Source organism: Aptenodytes patagonicus, unplaced genomic scaffold (assembly GCF_965638725.1).
Source record: "Aptenodytes patagonicus unplaced genomic scaffold, bAptPat1.pri.cur scaffold_50, whole genome shotgun sequence".
Taxonomy (NCBI): Eukaryota; Metazoa; Chordata; class Aves; order Sphenisciformes; family Spheniscidae; genus Aptenodytes; species Aptenodytes patagonicus.
Window position 1 is genome coordinate 44,050 of NW_027472005.1, and position 16,532 is coordinate 60,581.

General features: G+C 44.6%; 1 protein-coding gene across 1 annotated transcript; it reads left to right on the forward strand.

Annotated features, from left to right (window-relative positions):
* Positions 1–291: 291 nt before the first annotated feature.
* LOC143173299 (butyrophilin subfamily 3 member A2-like) lies at positions 292–10,940 on the forward strand. Its single transcript, XM_076363501.1, has 8 exons — positions 292–364; positions 2,739–3,095; positions 3,832–4,116; positions 5,036–5,134; positions 5,540–5,566; positions 7,541–7,567; positions 9,880–9,906; positions 10,402–10,940. The coding sequence occupies exons 1-8, from the start codon at positions 292–294 to the stop codon at positions 10,938–10,940; spliced, it is 1,434 nt and encodes a 477-aa protein (XP_076219616.1).
* Positions 10,941–16,532: the final 5,592 nt, after the last annotated feature.

Genomic DNA, 16,532 nt, shown 5'->3' on the forward strand with positions numbered 1-16,532 from the left:
TATCCTAGCTAGAAGTTTCCTGAACACTTAATTGACAATCACAACTTAATTGACTGACTTCCCTTAAAAACAGCTTCTTCTGTCATTTTCCTAATATCGCTCAAAGGTACCTAAACGCCTCTGAGGATTTGCCCTTGTGTCACTCCATATACAGCGATACATAGAGAAATGTATGGCTCTAGTTTGATTCACTCTTCTCGTTTTCTGTTCTGTGCTTGAAAACATTACAGGAATCTGGTAAGATTTGCCCCGGAAGTTTTGCTTACTGATGTCTTACAAAACTGCAAGGCGATGGGTTCCCAATATCAGCAGGTGACAGCTCTTCACATCATTATTTTCCTACAGATAATTCATTCGCTCACAGGTAAATCTAGGTTATGTTCTAATCACAATTTTATTTAAAAAGACATCTAATTTCTAGAGTGACTGGATAGATCTAGAAATAAAATAAATAAATAATTATTTTAAAAAGTAGATTTGTGGGGGTTTTTTGGCAATGCATATTTTATTTGCAACGTATTTGTAGCAATACCTCTTTTTTTATATGAATAGCAGACACTCACCGTTCCCTCCACACATTTTCTGAAGCCAGAACCAAACAGTAGCATTGTATGAAATCTTCATACAATTTTCAATACTTGAAATCTTTCAACCATGTAGATGACACAAGGCCCAGGCAATACTAAAGCCTCACTTAAACCTTCAACATAGGATTATGAATAGATTCACAGGCCCGCCTCCCCCCCCCCCGACTGTTTTTCGGGGAGCTTCCTTTCTCTGTTTTGGAGTAATTTTTCACCTTGGCTGACCCTGTCACTTTATCATGCTGAGAAAGCCTCGGTTCCTTTTTCTATCTCCCACTTTAGAGTATGGGAGTACATTCTAACTGAATGGGAAAGTAAACTCTGTAAAGGGCCATTAGTATTTTTGCTGTTAAACCTCAACATAAAGCTTGTCCTTTTTCACTAGCGACCATTTTGCAACAAGTAGCTGTCGTGGTTTAACCCCAGTCGGCAACTAAGCACCACACAGCCGCTCGCTCACTCTCCCCCCACTGGAGGGATGAGGGAGAGAATCAGAAGAACAAAAGTGAGAAAACTCATGGGTTGAGATAAGAACAGTTTAATACCTGAAATAATAAAATAATTATTACAACAACAACAACAATAAATTGTAATGGAAAGTAAAACAACGAGAGAGAGAGAGAGAGAGAGAGGAACAAAACCCAGGAAGGGGAAAAAAACCAAACCCAAAACCCAAAATCCCCACAAGAGGTGATGCAAACACTCACCAACCACCGACGGGACACCCAGTCAGTCCCTGAGCAGCTTTCGCTGCCCCCTGGCCAGCTCCCCCCAGCTTATATACTGAGCATGACTTCCTATGGTATGGAATATCCCTTTGGCAAATTTGGGTCAGCTGTCCTCCCTCCCAGCTTCTTGTGCACCTCCTCGCTGGCAGAGCATGGGAAGCTGAAACGTCCTTGACTTAGTATAAACACTGCTTAGCAACAACTAAAACATCAGTGTGTTATCACATTATTCTCATGCTAAATCCAAAACACAGCACTACACCAGCTACTAGGAAGAAAATTAACTCTATCCCTGCCGAAAGCAGGACAGTAGCCTGCTTTTGAAATGAAATGTACTTACTGTGGTTTGTTTCATCACTGAATGCAGCGGTGAAAAGATTATGGACATCTGAAATTAGGTAGGTAAAATACTGCCTTTGTGCGTTCCAGCTTTACAAAATGAGCTAGCCTTTCTGCATGATAGACATGCCATTTCTACCTCTGAACCAGTCTACAAACTGAGCTCAGTATTTTCAGCAGCATCTCCCTGAAGTTACGCTTCTGTTCTTAGGATAAGTGGTAGTGGTGAAGGATGGCAGAGGATGGCAGGGACCTTCGGTACAAAACTGTGCTTGTATATGCTCATATGGACCTACAGAGACGTGATCTGATTACTGTCACAGGATATCTTCCTATCCAATCCTCTTGTCCCATCAGTCTCTGCCTGGTAAACGAGCCTTTACAGTGGGAGATCATGGAACTTGCTCTTGAGATAACATCCTGGTCCAGAGCATTTTCTGATTTTTACCAGAGCAGAATAGCTCCTTTTTCTTGCATTCACGTACCTGTATGTATTCCAGTTTCCTATAGGAAGTGCTAATGAGAACATTTGTGACAGTACTGAGTCCAGCTCTGGAGCCCTCAGCACAGGAAAGACATGGACCTGCTGGAGCGGGTCCAGAGGAGGGACACAAAAATCATCAGGGGGATGGAACACCTCTCCTGTGAGGAAAGGCTGAGAGCGTTGGGGTTGTTCAGCCTGGAGAAGAGAAGGCTCTGGGGAGACCTTATTGCAGCCCTTCAGTACTTCAAGGGGGCTTATAAGAAAGATGGGGCCAGGCTTTTTAGCAGGGCCTGTTGCAATAGGACAAGGGGGAATGGTTTTCAACTAAAAGAGCGTGGATTCAGACTAGATATAAGGGAGACATTTTTCACACTGAGGGTGGTGAAACACTGGCCCAGGTTGCCCAGAGAGGTGGTGGATGCCCTATCCCTCGAAACATTCAAGGACAGGTTGGACGGGGCTCTGAGCAACCTGATCTAGTTGAAGATGTCCCTGCCCATGGCAGGGGGGTTGGACTAGGTGACCTTTAAAGGTCCCTTCCAACCCAAAGTATTATTCTATGATTCTATGACAGGTGAGATTTACATCTATATCTTCTTGCAGGCCAGTATATAATTATTCCTCCTGACAAGCCTGTCACTGGAGTCATTGGAAAAGGAGTCATCCTGCCCTGTCAGCTGAAAGTTAAGATAATCCCTGAGAGACTTTCCGTTCAGTGGATATTTACTGGAAACTCAAAAAAAAATTATGTGACCACTTATGATGGAAAAAACACACTCAATCCAGTTCGTGAGGACGAGACATACCAGGGCAGAACAAATTTTTTTCAGTCTGAATTTAATAAGGGAAACGTGTCTCTTCACCTGAAAAATGTCATGCTCTCGGACAAAGGGAAATACACCTGCAGTGTCTTTTTTGAGAATTGGTATGATGAAGTGGTTGTTGACCTGGATGTGGCAGGTGAGTGGAATGACAGGCATTTGCTACTTCTTCCTCATCCCGGTTGTATAACATCAGAAAGGTCTATGGGGTATCAATGGGTTGAATTCATCTCACTTGCTCTTAGCCATGTGAAAGACCAGCCTCTGCTATAGCTTAGGCTACCTCTATTGCCAGCAGACTCTGAATAGTCATAGATGTCTTTTTGCCATGTCTTACAGAGGAAGCGTAGCCAACACCTTAGCTTTAAAACATTTGAAGGTAGGAGAGAGATGAATCCTACAGTAAAACAAGCCTGTTTTTGCAGAGGTGAAGCAACTGAAGCCTGACTGAAGCTGCATTTGGTACTGCAACCCATTTCTCGCACTCTTGCCCTACACATCATCTCATATTCTGCCCAGTATTCCAATCTTCTTCTATTCATGGTGTTGTCCAACTTTGTTTTACCAACAAATTTCCAGTCAGTGCAACGCTACTTTATTTTAATTCCAGTTGTTCGTGGAGACAACAAAAATCAGTCCAAAGATCTGTCTCTGTCAGGACTGTAGAAGGGAAGTTATGTACAAATGCCCCATTTTAATGGAAGACAGGAAGAGATATTTACGAGCAATTTAATGAGAACTAAAATTTCAAACCTGATGAATTTACACACTGTGTTTATAGATAAATCTGGGGAAGACCTTCCCACCATGTACTCTTTGGTGAGAGAATATCTTGTTTCCTGTTTGTTGGAGCTTGTTTGTTTGCTGTTCTATAGCTAAAGGTGATGAGTCTTCTGTTTTCCTGGATGGTCACGTGGGTCAGGGCATCGGCCTCACCTGCAAGTCACAGGGGTGGTTTCCAGAGCCCAAAGTAGTTTGGCTGAACAGCAAAGGACAGACACGGAAGGAGGCAGTGACCACCCAAAGCACAAAGACTTCTTCAGGCTTTTTTGATGTTGTAAGTTCCATGAATCTCGAACCAGGATCTGACAAGGAAGTCTCCTGCAGAGTAGTCAATAACCGTCTCAGTGCAATGTGTGAATCCCGAGTCCTGATTTCAGGTGAGTGACCTCCAGGATCAATCGCTGTCAGGACCAGTTGGTAGGCTGCTGTCCGTTGTCTCTCCATTGACCCTGGAGTGATCCTGGACACCCAGCCCAAGCACAAACGACTAGCATTTAGATGGATAACATGATAAGAAGTCCATCTTTATGTCTTAGATTACTTGTCACATTCAAGAAACCTCTTAGCTATAAATACTAATGCAGAGCTCTCGTTAGCTGCCACCTGAGAGCACTGTGCCGGTTTGGAGAGGGAAGGATTTAGAAGTGCCAATGGGGAGAACAAAGGCCCTGCAATGCTGCCAGGGTACCCAGCACAATGACCTGAGACAGCTGGAGTATGCTGACAGGGAATGCTAAGTGTCTGCTCCCATCCCCTTCTCTCTTCCTAACACCACCACGATTACTCTGAGCTTCAGCATGTGCCTCCCTCTGGATGATTCCTAGTCTGGAAAGTAGGCAACTTTATTTCAAAAATATTTTCCACCTGAAATGCCACTGAAAACAGTTCTGCTTTGCTGAAGACTTCATCTTGTGGTTCAAGAGTGCAAGTAGAGGCCTCGGAGATGGGCGGCTCAGCGTATATCCCTCATAAAGAGGTAGCTTCCCCAAGCATGCCTCTACCCATGGCAGTCTGAGTCTGAATGAGTGTGAGTCTGTGCAGTGTAGGAGCACAGTTTGATTGCCTGCACATAGGCATCTAATACTCTCTCTGATGGCCTGGAACAGCTGGCCGCGCAGCACATGGATGTTTTGGGATTCAGGGGAGACCTGCAACCTTCAGGGGTGGCAGGAGGAGACTGTAAAGGATACATTACAGCAAACAACACGGCACTAGATGCATATGCTTTGGCCACTGGAGCCTCTCTCAGCTGTTTCACAAACGTTCAGTGAAGGTAACGCCATTTATATTTTACAGATGTCTTCTTTCCTTCCACTTCACCTTGGATGACGGCCTTCCTTGTAATTCTGTTTCTTAATATAGCTGTTATTGCTGCTATAGGTTATAAACGAAACAGTAAGTATTTCCGCCTACAACAGTTGATATGGAAGTTTTCATCTACAATGCAAAACACAGTTAATGAAAACATAAATAACATTTTAACGTCAGATTCAGAGAGAAACATATGGGAATGAGAGGGAGAGAGAAAAAATTAACAGATGTATAGTTAAAAGTAGAGTATGGGTGGGGGCTGCACGTGTGTGAATGCACAGAGCATCTTTTAGAGGGAGGTCACTACTATGACATGCCGTTTTGTATGATCACAGGTATTTACAGGCACAGAATATGATTTTAGCTTGTAGAACAGTGGATTTCTGAAAAAAATCTCATTTTAAAATGAGAAATTTTGAAATTATGCTTCAATATTCTCAATAGACACCTTGTTTAAAAATTTTTAAAAGTTTCTTTGTTTTTTTCCAGGTAGTTTGACACAATCCCGTAAAGCAGGTGAGTAATGAAGAAGCTAAATATAAACCCACATGAACGTATTTTAGGAGAAAAGTTTATGCTTCTGAGCCAGCAACAGCCTCAGAAACAGTTTTATAGGTGTGATAATAATGCAGGCATGATCGATATTTAAGTATTTCAGTTTTGCAGAACACCAAGTTGAAGTGGGGGTATTTGGACATCGCTCAGCTCTGAGTAGCGCCACTGCTGCTTAAGCAGGGAGCTTTGCTTCTTTCACTCATAGGCAGATCTTGTTGTCAGCACAGATAAATCGGGGTAGTCTCCTGCTGCATAGACTCCAACACAACAACACAGTCAATGGCTTCTATTGCTCCAGAGCTCACTCAACTGTTCCTCAAGACAAGAATAAATATATATATATATACTGAAATGTCAACATCAGCTGATGAATCCAATACAAAGACTTTTTAATCTGCCTACCTATTTGCACGTGGCAGTTCTCCTTGCCTCTAGCATTTCTCCAGATGCGAGGTTATAGAGGGGCTTCTTCAGTAAATGGTTGCTCTTCCAGTAGTTCTTTTTCCTTCAGGTATTTCTAAGGTATTCTGGTACTGAAATAACCCTCTGTTAAAATGGCTTAGTTTTTCTACAGAACTGATGGGTTCAACTTTCAACTAGCATTCCAGGTCCTTTGACTGGTATAATTTATTTTTTATTGTTTTGAGATACTGAATAATTAATATTGCAAATTCTTTTTTTTCCCTAGTAAGATTGAGGAAGAGCATGGTAAAAGGTAAATGCTTCTCGAAAACTGTGAGGATACCTTGAAAACATAAAATCAAAGACACTGTTCTAGGGCATTTTGATTTCTTGGACCTGAACCTCAAAAGTAGCAATCATGGGCATAAAGGATTCGATGACAATTGGTCACATTGTCCTTTATAATTAAAAAGTATTGACCCCTCCATAGGTAGCCTGGAGTAGAGTAAATCACTCAGGGTAATCCTCTGATGCTTGCAAGGTGGTGACCAGACTGATACACCGTGATCTAGTATGATTGCACTAATATCCTGAGGTGTAACCTTATCGATGCTGTAATTGCTTGGAAAATGTCATTGTTCTAGACCAGGTTTATGCTCCATTTTTTGCATGGCTGGATCACAGTAATCCATGTATTCTGATCTTTTGCCTCCTCTGTTTTAACCTGCTAATAATTCCCAAGATTGTTAGAGAAAAATAAAATTAAATAACAAGCCTTGAACTGTTTCCTGCTAAATTGCACCCCATGGCTTTGACTCTGATCCTCTCACCCAGACAGTCTAGCCTGAAGAAACAAGTAAAAATTCCTGCTGCAATTTCTGCAAATTCTGTGTGTCGTCAGCATGTATTTCTTGTCAAATAATGGTAACAGTAAACAAGACATAGACTAGAGGAGCTCAGTTATCTCATTTTGGCCTTTCAACTTACCAGTGAGATTCAATTTATTTACGTTTCTAAAAGAAGAGAAGTCTAAGGGTCTTCCTGAGGGTCTTGTCTTTGTAGTCAGCTAAGAGAAACAGGAACATTCAGAGAAGAGACGAGATTCACACTGTTTGAGAAAGCTATTATTGAGAAGAAGACTGGGGGGGGCGGGGGACGGGGACGACAAGGAGTGTGTGTGGACTTCCTACATTGACTATAAGGGACCTGAAAAGCAACTAGATGAGATAAGAGATATTCATCTTGTAGGTACCCAAGAGAGGTCAGATGAAGATCATCTAATCTCTCTAGCCAGTTAAGGTCTCCTCCAAATTTGCGTGCTAATTTACCTGTTTGTGTATTTGACTTCATAATTCTCTGTGTAACTCAACCTTCTTTACCTCATCAAATAGATTAAGTTGATCATGGGTGGTCTATTTCTTCAATATTATTGAAGAAAAAGAGAGTAAAAGTATTCAAGAAAACATTGTAATTGAACTTTTAAAATCTGATACTGAAACTTATACATTAATAATCATGTCTTGTTTCTTTCAGAAAAAGAACGTTTGAAGACAGAACTAGGTAAGAATAGAGTTTTTCTGCTCCTTTTAGGACTTCTAGGGTGCATGCTATTTACATCCCCAAAAGAGCAAATGAGATGTAGATTTTTATATGAAGTACTTCTGGATGTGTCTGTCCCCTTTAACAAACATTTTTATGACCTGTTTTCATGTTTGATTATAAATTCAAAAGTGATCCATTTTCCAATAACTTGTTGGAGCTTTAGTAATTGAGGACAATGAAATAATTTAAAAGCTCCTCTCATAATTTTCAACTTCTAAATTAAACCAGCTGGCCAGCCAGTAATGCTTTTTTTTCCTTCCTTTTTTGTTTTGTTTGTTGATCAACTTAGTATGCCAGAAGATAACATATAGAGGAGGTAAATATAGTTCTACAATTAAAGCAATATTAATCAGCTCTTACAAGTAAGTACGTATGAGAAAATGAAAATAAGCTACTTCATAAAATAGCATAGCAGCTTGCCTTTATTCAAATGATTGTTACTTCTATGTCATTTTTAGGCATTGCTAAAATATATTATTTAGTGTGGCTCTATTTCTAAGAGGTTTATGATACTTTTCTGTTTCTGTGTAATCTCTCTGCCTGGAGTCTTGCTGACTGTACCGAAATTTCTTGAAGCTCTGACCTACTGCTCCTGTTCTTTTTCACTTTCTGGTCACATTATTCAAACAGCTGTAACTGGCATCACAAAGCCAAAAATGTATGGCTCAGACTCTGTATCCTGAGAAATATTGGCTTGGATGTTTAGCTACATACAAAATAAGTTCTGAGGAAAATGCTATGATGTCATGCTTCCCCCTCTCTTCCTGCTTCATCCCTCAGCTGAGATACCCACCTGGAGACGTAACATACAGCAAAGACCCCCCTGGAGGTCAACTCCTTTTGGATGAGTACACCTCCTGAACGCCAGGCAGGAGACGTTAGAGCATCTCAAATAACATTAGATAGCTTGTGCCTATGAATAGAGAGTAGACAAATAGCATTAGACAACTTCTGCCACAATAAAGAGGATACTATCAGTGCCATCAATATTGATCAGCAATATTGCTAGTTGCACCTAGAGAACTCAAAAATAGACACCTGCCTTTGGTTACCTGAGCCTGCATACCAAACTATTTTGACTATGTTCATTTGGGTTGAAATTCAGCTGTTTATACTAGGATCTCTAGGTTCTGCTGAGACGCCATGCAGTTTCCTGCCCAGGGCACACCATTTCAGACAGCACTGGAGGTGTACAACTAAGGGAATAAGGCTAAGAAAAAGAAAAAAAAGAGTTCCATAACTCTAGAGCATAGAAACGGTGCAGTATAGTTGTGTTAATTTACACCCGACTTTTATCCACAACATACGCTTTTAAGAATTTGAGTTGACAAGTTTTTACATGGCAAATTTCAAAGGAAAAAATCATTTCAGTATTTGCACAGCAATAGAATTATTTCCTTCAGATCTCACCTCTTAATCGTTATCTCCTCGAGTTTTCATTTCACTTATTAAAGTTATTCTTTTACAGCAATGTGTGAAAACAGACACCACCTTGGTAAGAAAACATCTTGTATAAATCTTACATTTTTATAAACCTCATAAAAAATAAAGCAAGTGTTTAGATGAGCCTGACTATGCCGTCCGTGAGGGTGAAGCCAATGTAAATATCTCCTCACAGTGAGGTTCGATTTTCTCCTTCAAGAGATTTGTCACACGGCTTGCTATAAGACCTCTCTGGACTATGAATAATCCTCTTTGCCAAAAGGTTTTTCTTACCTAAAAACTACACCAAAGCTACAGACACCTATGTTTTTTCCTTACAAATCACGTCCACCAGAACAATTACGATGACAGCCAAGAAATTAGTTTCCTCCACACACCCCAACTGGCTGACTTAATGTACTCTAAAATGTTTATTAAATGTAAACAAATGCAGACCTTCCCTAGAGCCCCAGTTTGTGTCCCTCACCTTGCAACGCAGTCTCAAAAAATTAAATCACACAGATTAAAAAAAGTCCTCATACTGACTCATGGCATTCCTTGATCTTCTACTGTTTGGGGTTGTCCAACTTCAAAAAAACCCTCACAAAATAAGTGTTAATAACTAGAACATCTTTCCCTTTCAGAGCGACTCGAAGTTGAGCTGGGTAAGTGATTTAAATGTTTTATTTTATTGCTATATGTACCGGTGCATTAAGTAAAGTCAACCCTGGGGCAGAATCATGGTAATGACAATAATTGCACATCAATAGACAGAAATACTGTAGGCTGACAAGTATCTAACTGCCCAATAGATTCATAAAGCGCTACTCTCTGTTTCCTTTCTGTAGATTTCTGGGAAGCCCGGAGCCATGCAGGTAAGCTGGCAGGAGGAAGGGTGTGAAAATGCAGTGGCCATGTGTCCAAGTGACCCTGAAATGACACTGCCATGATGTCAGAGAGATACCAACTGAGCCGGCGTCACAGCAATGTGCCTGGCTTGGTTAACAGGACAATGAGGCTGGGATGTGGCTGCTGGGAAGACCGAGAAAAGGAGCTGCGGAAAGGTGTCAAAGTCTGGGGTGGGGTGCGGACACAAGTCTGGGGAGGACAGATGGCCGTATGGAAAAGAGAAAGAGAGATTTATTGTAAAGCGTGTGGACTTGCGCCCCGAGAGAGGACATGGCTGTGACAGCTCCAAGGTGCCTGTCGGTTCATCAGTGACTGCATGCCCTGTTCTGGGGAATGTTCAAATTCTTTGTTGAATCTCGCCAGGACCGCTCAGACCCTTGAACGCTTCAACCCGTAGCCCCGTGCGGAGAGAGGTCCCTGAGCCACTCTGCTCATCGGATGATTCTCGTTTTCCCCTCCAGTTCCCATTACTGTGAATCCTGACTGCCGAGTCCTGGAGCTCCAGGTGCCAGGGGCTCCAGGTGTGGAGAGCAACGCGTCTGAACCTGCTGGCCCAAACGCTCCCTCCACGGTCCCTGTCCTGGTGGGGAAGGAAGGCTTTGCAGCTGGGAAACACTACTGGGAGGTGGAGGTGGGCCAGCAGCAGGACTGGGTGCTGGGGGTGGTGAGGGAGAAAGGGAGACAGGAGGAGGAAGGGACCCTTCCTGGGGAGGACTGCTGGGCTCTGCACAGGTCCCAGGGAGAGATTTTCTCTAGCAAAGGAGACCGCGGGATTGAGAAGCAGCAGATGAGTTATTCAGTGATCGGTGTGCTCCTGGACTTGGAGGAAGGGCAACTGAACTTTTATGAAGCAGAGGTGAAGTTCATCATGGTGAGAATGCCTCTAAGGCTTGGAAAGGAACCTGCAGAAATGTTTTACCCATTTCTATCCAAAAGGGAAGGGGCACTTACACCTCTTATCCGCCCGGTCTTAACCCCTGTCCCTTTGGAGACACTGTAAAAGGAAATGTTGAATCAAATGGGTTGTAGATTCAAAGTTCTCTGCCAAGAGGTCAGGGCTGAGAGGAGGAGAGACTAGAATGGCTTAGGACATCAGTAGTTATAAAATAAAGAGGGTAGGACCGGGGAACAAAACAGGAAAACCTGAAAAAAAGGGAGAAGTAATGAGAGAAAATTACAGTGTCTCAAACTAGGAAAAAAAAGCACTTTGAAGCAAAAGAACTCTTCAATATTATTTGTTCTCAACTGAGAGAACAGAGAAAGCCTCTAATGATGGCTTCTTGGTGGAGAATATTCTCAAAGCTGTGGGTGAATTCCAAGATGTGTATAAACCATCACAGAAATAACGCGCTATTGTAAGTAAGTCCAGGACAAAGAGAAAACTTCCTTAATTGTTCTTTCTGAATGATCTAAGCAGAACGGGTATGGAGAAAATCAATGCGTGAAGTAAAAAAGGAACATCAGAAGCATTTGACTGTTTAGTTAATCCATTCAAATAATTATGATTATTAGGGAATTTAGTCTTCTGCCCTTGTAGAGGCCTAGATATATTCTCTGTTGTCTCTTTAATTAGAACGTTGTTGGGTGACAAGGATTTTTTTTTCCCCTCATTTCAATGTGTTTTTTATTGCTCATCCATGCAAACTTGGGCATTTATGACAGCTGGATGGAGACAGCAATGCCCCGGTCCAGTAGCTGCCTCCCCAGGGAAAGATTATCAGTTGTTACTGCTACAGTTAAAAAAGGAGTTATGGCTCCCCCCTCTAAGCTGTTAGATTTCTGTGTTTCTCTTTACATTTAAACACCGTTTGCCAAGAGTGCGTTCTCTTCTCCGAGCGCCTGACAGTGTAATATAACTTTCCGAGTGGAGGTTAAACCAAAGGGTTTTGTTGGATTGCCATCCACCTTGAATTTGAACCTGACCCTTTTTGCTGCCAGTAAGTCCTGGCAGAAGTAACACTCAAAGCTGGTTCTAAAAGAAACCTGCACTGCTTTACTTTGAGTTTCATACGTTTCCCATATCAACTCCAGCTAATTTAGAGACCCGATGACTCGAAAGGAGCTAAGTTAAGTGTCTGTGGAAAAAATCTGTCATGGAGAAGGGAGAAAAAACATGTGACTAAATGCCTGAAAGGTCTCACCGAACATGAAAATGTTGCACAAAACCTCTATAATAAATTGTACGTAAACTGATCTTCATACCATCTGCACTTTCTTTGCATTTTATTTCATGTTTTCACACCCGCCTTGGTTAAACTTTAACAGGCTGAGGGGAGAGTAAAACTTCTCTTCAGTCTCTGAACTATTTGTTGTGAAAAACATTCAGAGCTGCTTGTGTCAAAATGGTCAAATTCTAGTTAGAAATCGTATTGGGTTTACATGGCAAAGTTTTGGTAGCTGGAGGCAGGGAGGCTGCAGAGGTGGCCCCTGTAAGAAGAGGGTTCTGGGCTCCAGAGCAGAGACTCCCCTGCAGCCCATGGAAATTTTGGAAGAATCCGTGATGGAGCAGGTATTTCCCTGCAGTCTGTGGAGACATCATGCTGGAGCAGGTATTCACAGCACAGCCCATGGAGAGCCCACACTGGAGCAGGTGGCTATTCCCTGAAGGAGCTGTGGTCCATGGAGAGCCCACACTGGAGCAGGTTGATCCTGAAGGAGTGCAGCTTGTGGAGAGCCCACCCTGGAGTATGTTCTCCTGACAGGAACTGCAGCCCACGGAGGACCCCTGCTAGAGCAGATGGGTCCTGAAGGACTGTAGCCCATGGAGACTACCCATGCTGGAGCAGGAGAGAAGTGTGAGGAGGAAGGAGCGACACAGCAGGATGGTTATGAACTTTTCAGAAGACCAAAAGGGGTTGTTACATACATGAAGGGATACTGTTCAGAATGTAGAGTGATACGGAGATCCTTCTGTTTAGGTGCCCTCAACTGAGGCTTTATTCAGTGTAAGTGTCTGTCCAGTAGAAATCTCCAGCTGAGTTGGTCACCTTAAGGTTATCACCCTTGCCCAATGCATTCTGATTTTCCAGTGGGGCAGCAAGGAGCATGCCCAATGGGATTCAGGTGTCCAATCAACAGGTTCCCTTCCTGAACAGGGTGCCGCAGGCAAAAGGTTGGTCCAAGAACAGAAGTGTGATGAACAGATTTAAACAGTGAAAGGAGCTTAGAGAATACAGAGTGGGTTTAATCTATGGCATACCATGTCATTACCAGCGTGATGGCAGGATGTAGGCAAACTTTTGCATGATTGGGAAGACCAGGCAGCTGATGATGAGCAAAGGGCAGCCTGTAGCATGTAGCAAAACTCTTATACCCCACAAGCTCTTTGATCTGGGTGGATGGCATGGAGCAGGCTCATGGAAAACAGTAACGGGATGCCTCCCTCCATGCATGGGTCTTTATACAATTGCTAGTCAAAGGAGTCTCAAAACCCATGGAAGAACCTATGTAACATCAGGGAGGCAGAGAAGGAGCTAGATAGCTGGTTCCAAGCGCAGTCTGCAGTGGACCCACAGCCCACAGCCAAACAGCCAAAAACTCCCCCACCGGCACATGCAGAAGGGAGCAAGGGGGCTAATAATGCAGAAGAATGGATGGTTGCAAAGGCAAGGACCAGCAGGAGGAAGGGACTTCCCCTGCAGCCTAAGGTGCCCTTGCAGAACCACTTCACCGCTCTGCAGGCCAAAGAGGAAAGTCCTGTCACACCAGGAGAAGCGCTGGAGCTGAGTAATGCAACCCAATCTGCCCCCCGGATAACAACCAGCACCATGAAGAAAAAGCAATGGGTGACAGTAGTAGGCAACTCTCTTCTGAGAGGTACGGAGGCACCCATTTGCCGACTGGATGTGCTCTCTAGAGAGGTGTGCTGCTTACCGTGGGCTTGCGTCAGGGATGTCACTGAGAGGCTACCAAGTCTTGTACAGTCCACTGACTATTATCTGCTGCTGCTGCTTCACGTGGGCACCAGTGACACAGCCAGGAGCAGTCTGAGGACTGTCAAGAAGGACCACAGAGCCCTGGGAGTGGTGGTAAGGGACTCGGGAGCGCAGGTAGTTTTTTCCTCAATCCTGCCGGTCAAAGGGAAGGGATTTGAAAGGGCCAGTCAAATCTGTCGAGTCAACAAATGGTTACGGGACTGGTGCCACAGCCAGGGGTATGACTAATTCGACCATGGGACTTGCTTTGAGAAACCTGGTCAACTGGGGGCTGACGGGGTCCATCTGTCAGAGGAGGGGGAGCGTATCTTCGGTCATAGGCTTGCCAAGCTGGTGAAGAGGGCTTTAAACTAAAGATGCTGGGGGATGGCTTAATCCATCCTACTCCTACCAGTTTGACGCCAGGGCCAGCAATGGATACCCAGAGCCTGGAGAAAGGACACAGGTCAGCAGGAGAGCACCTGAAGAGAGTACAAAGGCACTCCAGCCAGTAAGACAGCTCCATCGGGGGCCCAACTTAAATGCCACTATGCAAATGCAAGTAGCATGCGGAATGAACAAGAGGAGTTAGAGACGTGCACATGCCTGCGGGGCTATGACCTTATTAACATCACAGAGACGTGGTGGGATGGCTCCTATGATTGGAGTGTTGGGATGCAGGGATACAGGCTCTGAAGAGGAAGGACAGGCAGGGGAGACAAGGAGGGGGTGTCGCCCTCTATGTCAATGACCAGCTGGAGTGCATGGAGCTCTGCCTGGGGATGGATGAGGAGCCAACCGAGAGCTTGTGGGTCAGAATTAAAGGGAAGGCAGGGAGAGGTGACGTTACGGTGGGGGTCTGCTACAGGCCACCTGACCAGGAAGACCAAGCGGATGAGGCCCTCTAAAGACAGATAGGAACAGCCTCACGCTCACAAGCCCTGGTCCTCATGGGGGACTACAACCACCCCGACATCTGTTGGAGGGACAACACGGCAGGGCATAAGCAATCTGGGAGGTTCCTGGAATGTGTCGATGATAACTTCCTTCTCCAAGTGGTAGAGGAGCCAATGAGGAGAGGTGCTATGCTGGACCTTGTTCTCCCCAACAAGGAGGGGCTGGTGGGGAATATGAAGCTCAAGGGCAGCCTGGGCTGCAGTGACCACGAAATGGTGGAGTTCAAGATCTTTAGGGCACCGAGGAGGGCGCACAGCAAGCTCACTACCCTGGATTTCAGGAGAGCAGACTTTGGCCTCTTCAGGGATCTGCTTGGTTGAGTACCATGGGACAAAGCCCTGGAGGGAAGAGGGGCCCAAGAAAGCTGGGTGATATTCAAGGATCACCTCCTTCAAGCTCAGGAGCGATGCATCCCCACAAAGAGGAAGTCAGGCAAAAAATGCCAGGAGGCCTGCATGGATGAACAAGGAGCTCCTGGACACACTCAAACACAAAAAGGAAGGCTACAGAGGGTGGAAGCAAGGACAGGTAGCCTGGGAGGAATACAGGGAAATTGTCTGAGCAGCCAGGGATCAGGTTAGGAAAGCTAAAGCCCTGATAGAATTAAATCTGGCCAGGGACGTCAAGGGCAACAAGAGAAGATTCTATAGGTAGGTCGGTGATAAAAGGAAGACAAGGGAAAATGTGGGCCCTCTCCGGAACGAAACAGGAGACCTGGTGTCCTGGTTTCAGCAGGGATAAAGTTAATTTCCTTCCTAGTAGCTGGTACAGTGCTGTGTTTTGGATTTAGGGTGAGAACAATGTTGATAACACACCGATGTTTTAGTTGTTGCTAGGTAGTGTTTACACTAGTCAAGGACTTTTCAGCTTCCCATGCTCTACCGACTGAGAAGGCTGGAGGTGCACAAGAAGCTGGGAGGGGGCACAGCCAGGACAGCTGACCCCAGCTGGCCAAAGGGATATTCCATACCATGTGACGTCATGCTCAGTATATAAAGCTGGGGGAAGAAGAAGGAAGGGGGGGGACGTTTGGAGTGATGGTGTTTGTCTTCCCAAGTAACCGTTACACGTGTTGGAGCCCTGCTTTCCTGGAGATGGCTGAACACCTGCCTGCCGATGGGACGTAGTGAATGAATTCCTTGTTTTGCTTTGCTTGCATGCGCAGCTTTTGCTTTACCTATTAAACTGTCTTTATCTCAACCCACGATTTTTCTCACTTTTACCGTTCCGATTCTCTCCCCCATCCCACTGTGGGGGGAGTGAGTGAGTGGCTGTGTGGTGCTCAGTTGCTGGCTGAGGTTAAACCATGACACCTGGTTACCCGGGATATGGAGAAGGCGGAGGTACTCAATGATTTTTTTGTCTCGGTCTTCACCAGCAAGTGCTTGAGCCTTACTGCATAAGCTGCAGAAGGCAAAGGTGGGGACTGGGAGAATGAAGAGCCGCCCACTGTGGGAGAACATCAGGTTCGAGACCATGGGGCATGGGGACTGCCTCGGGGCCAGCACCCCAAAGGCCTTCCCCTGGAGAGCAGACCTTCCTTTACAAGAGCAGCAGACCTTCCTTTAGAAGAGCAACGAAGCTGCTCAAGGCTCTAGAGCACAAGGCTGATGAGGAGCGGCAGAGGCAACTGGGCTTGTTTAGCCGGCAGCAAAGGAGGCTCAGGGGAGACCTTATCGCTCTCTACAACCACCTGCAAGGAGGTTGTAGCGAGGGGGGTG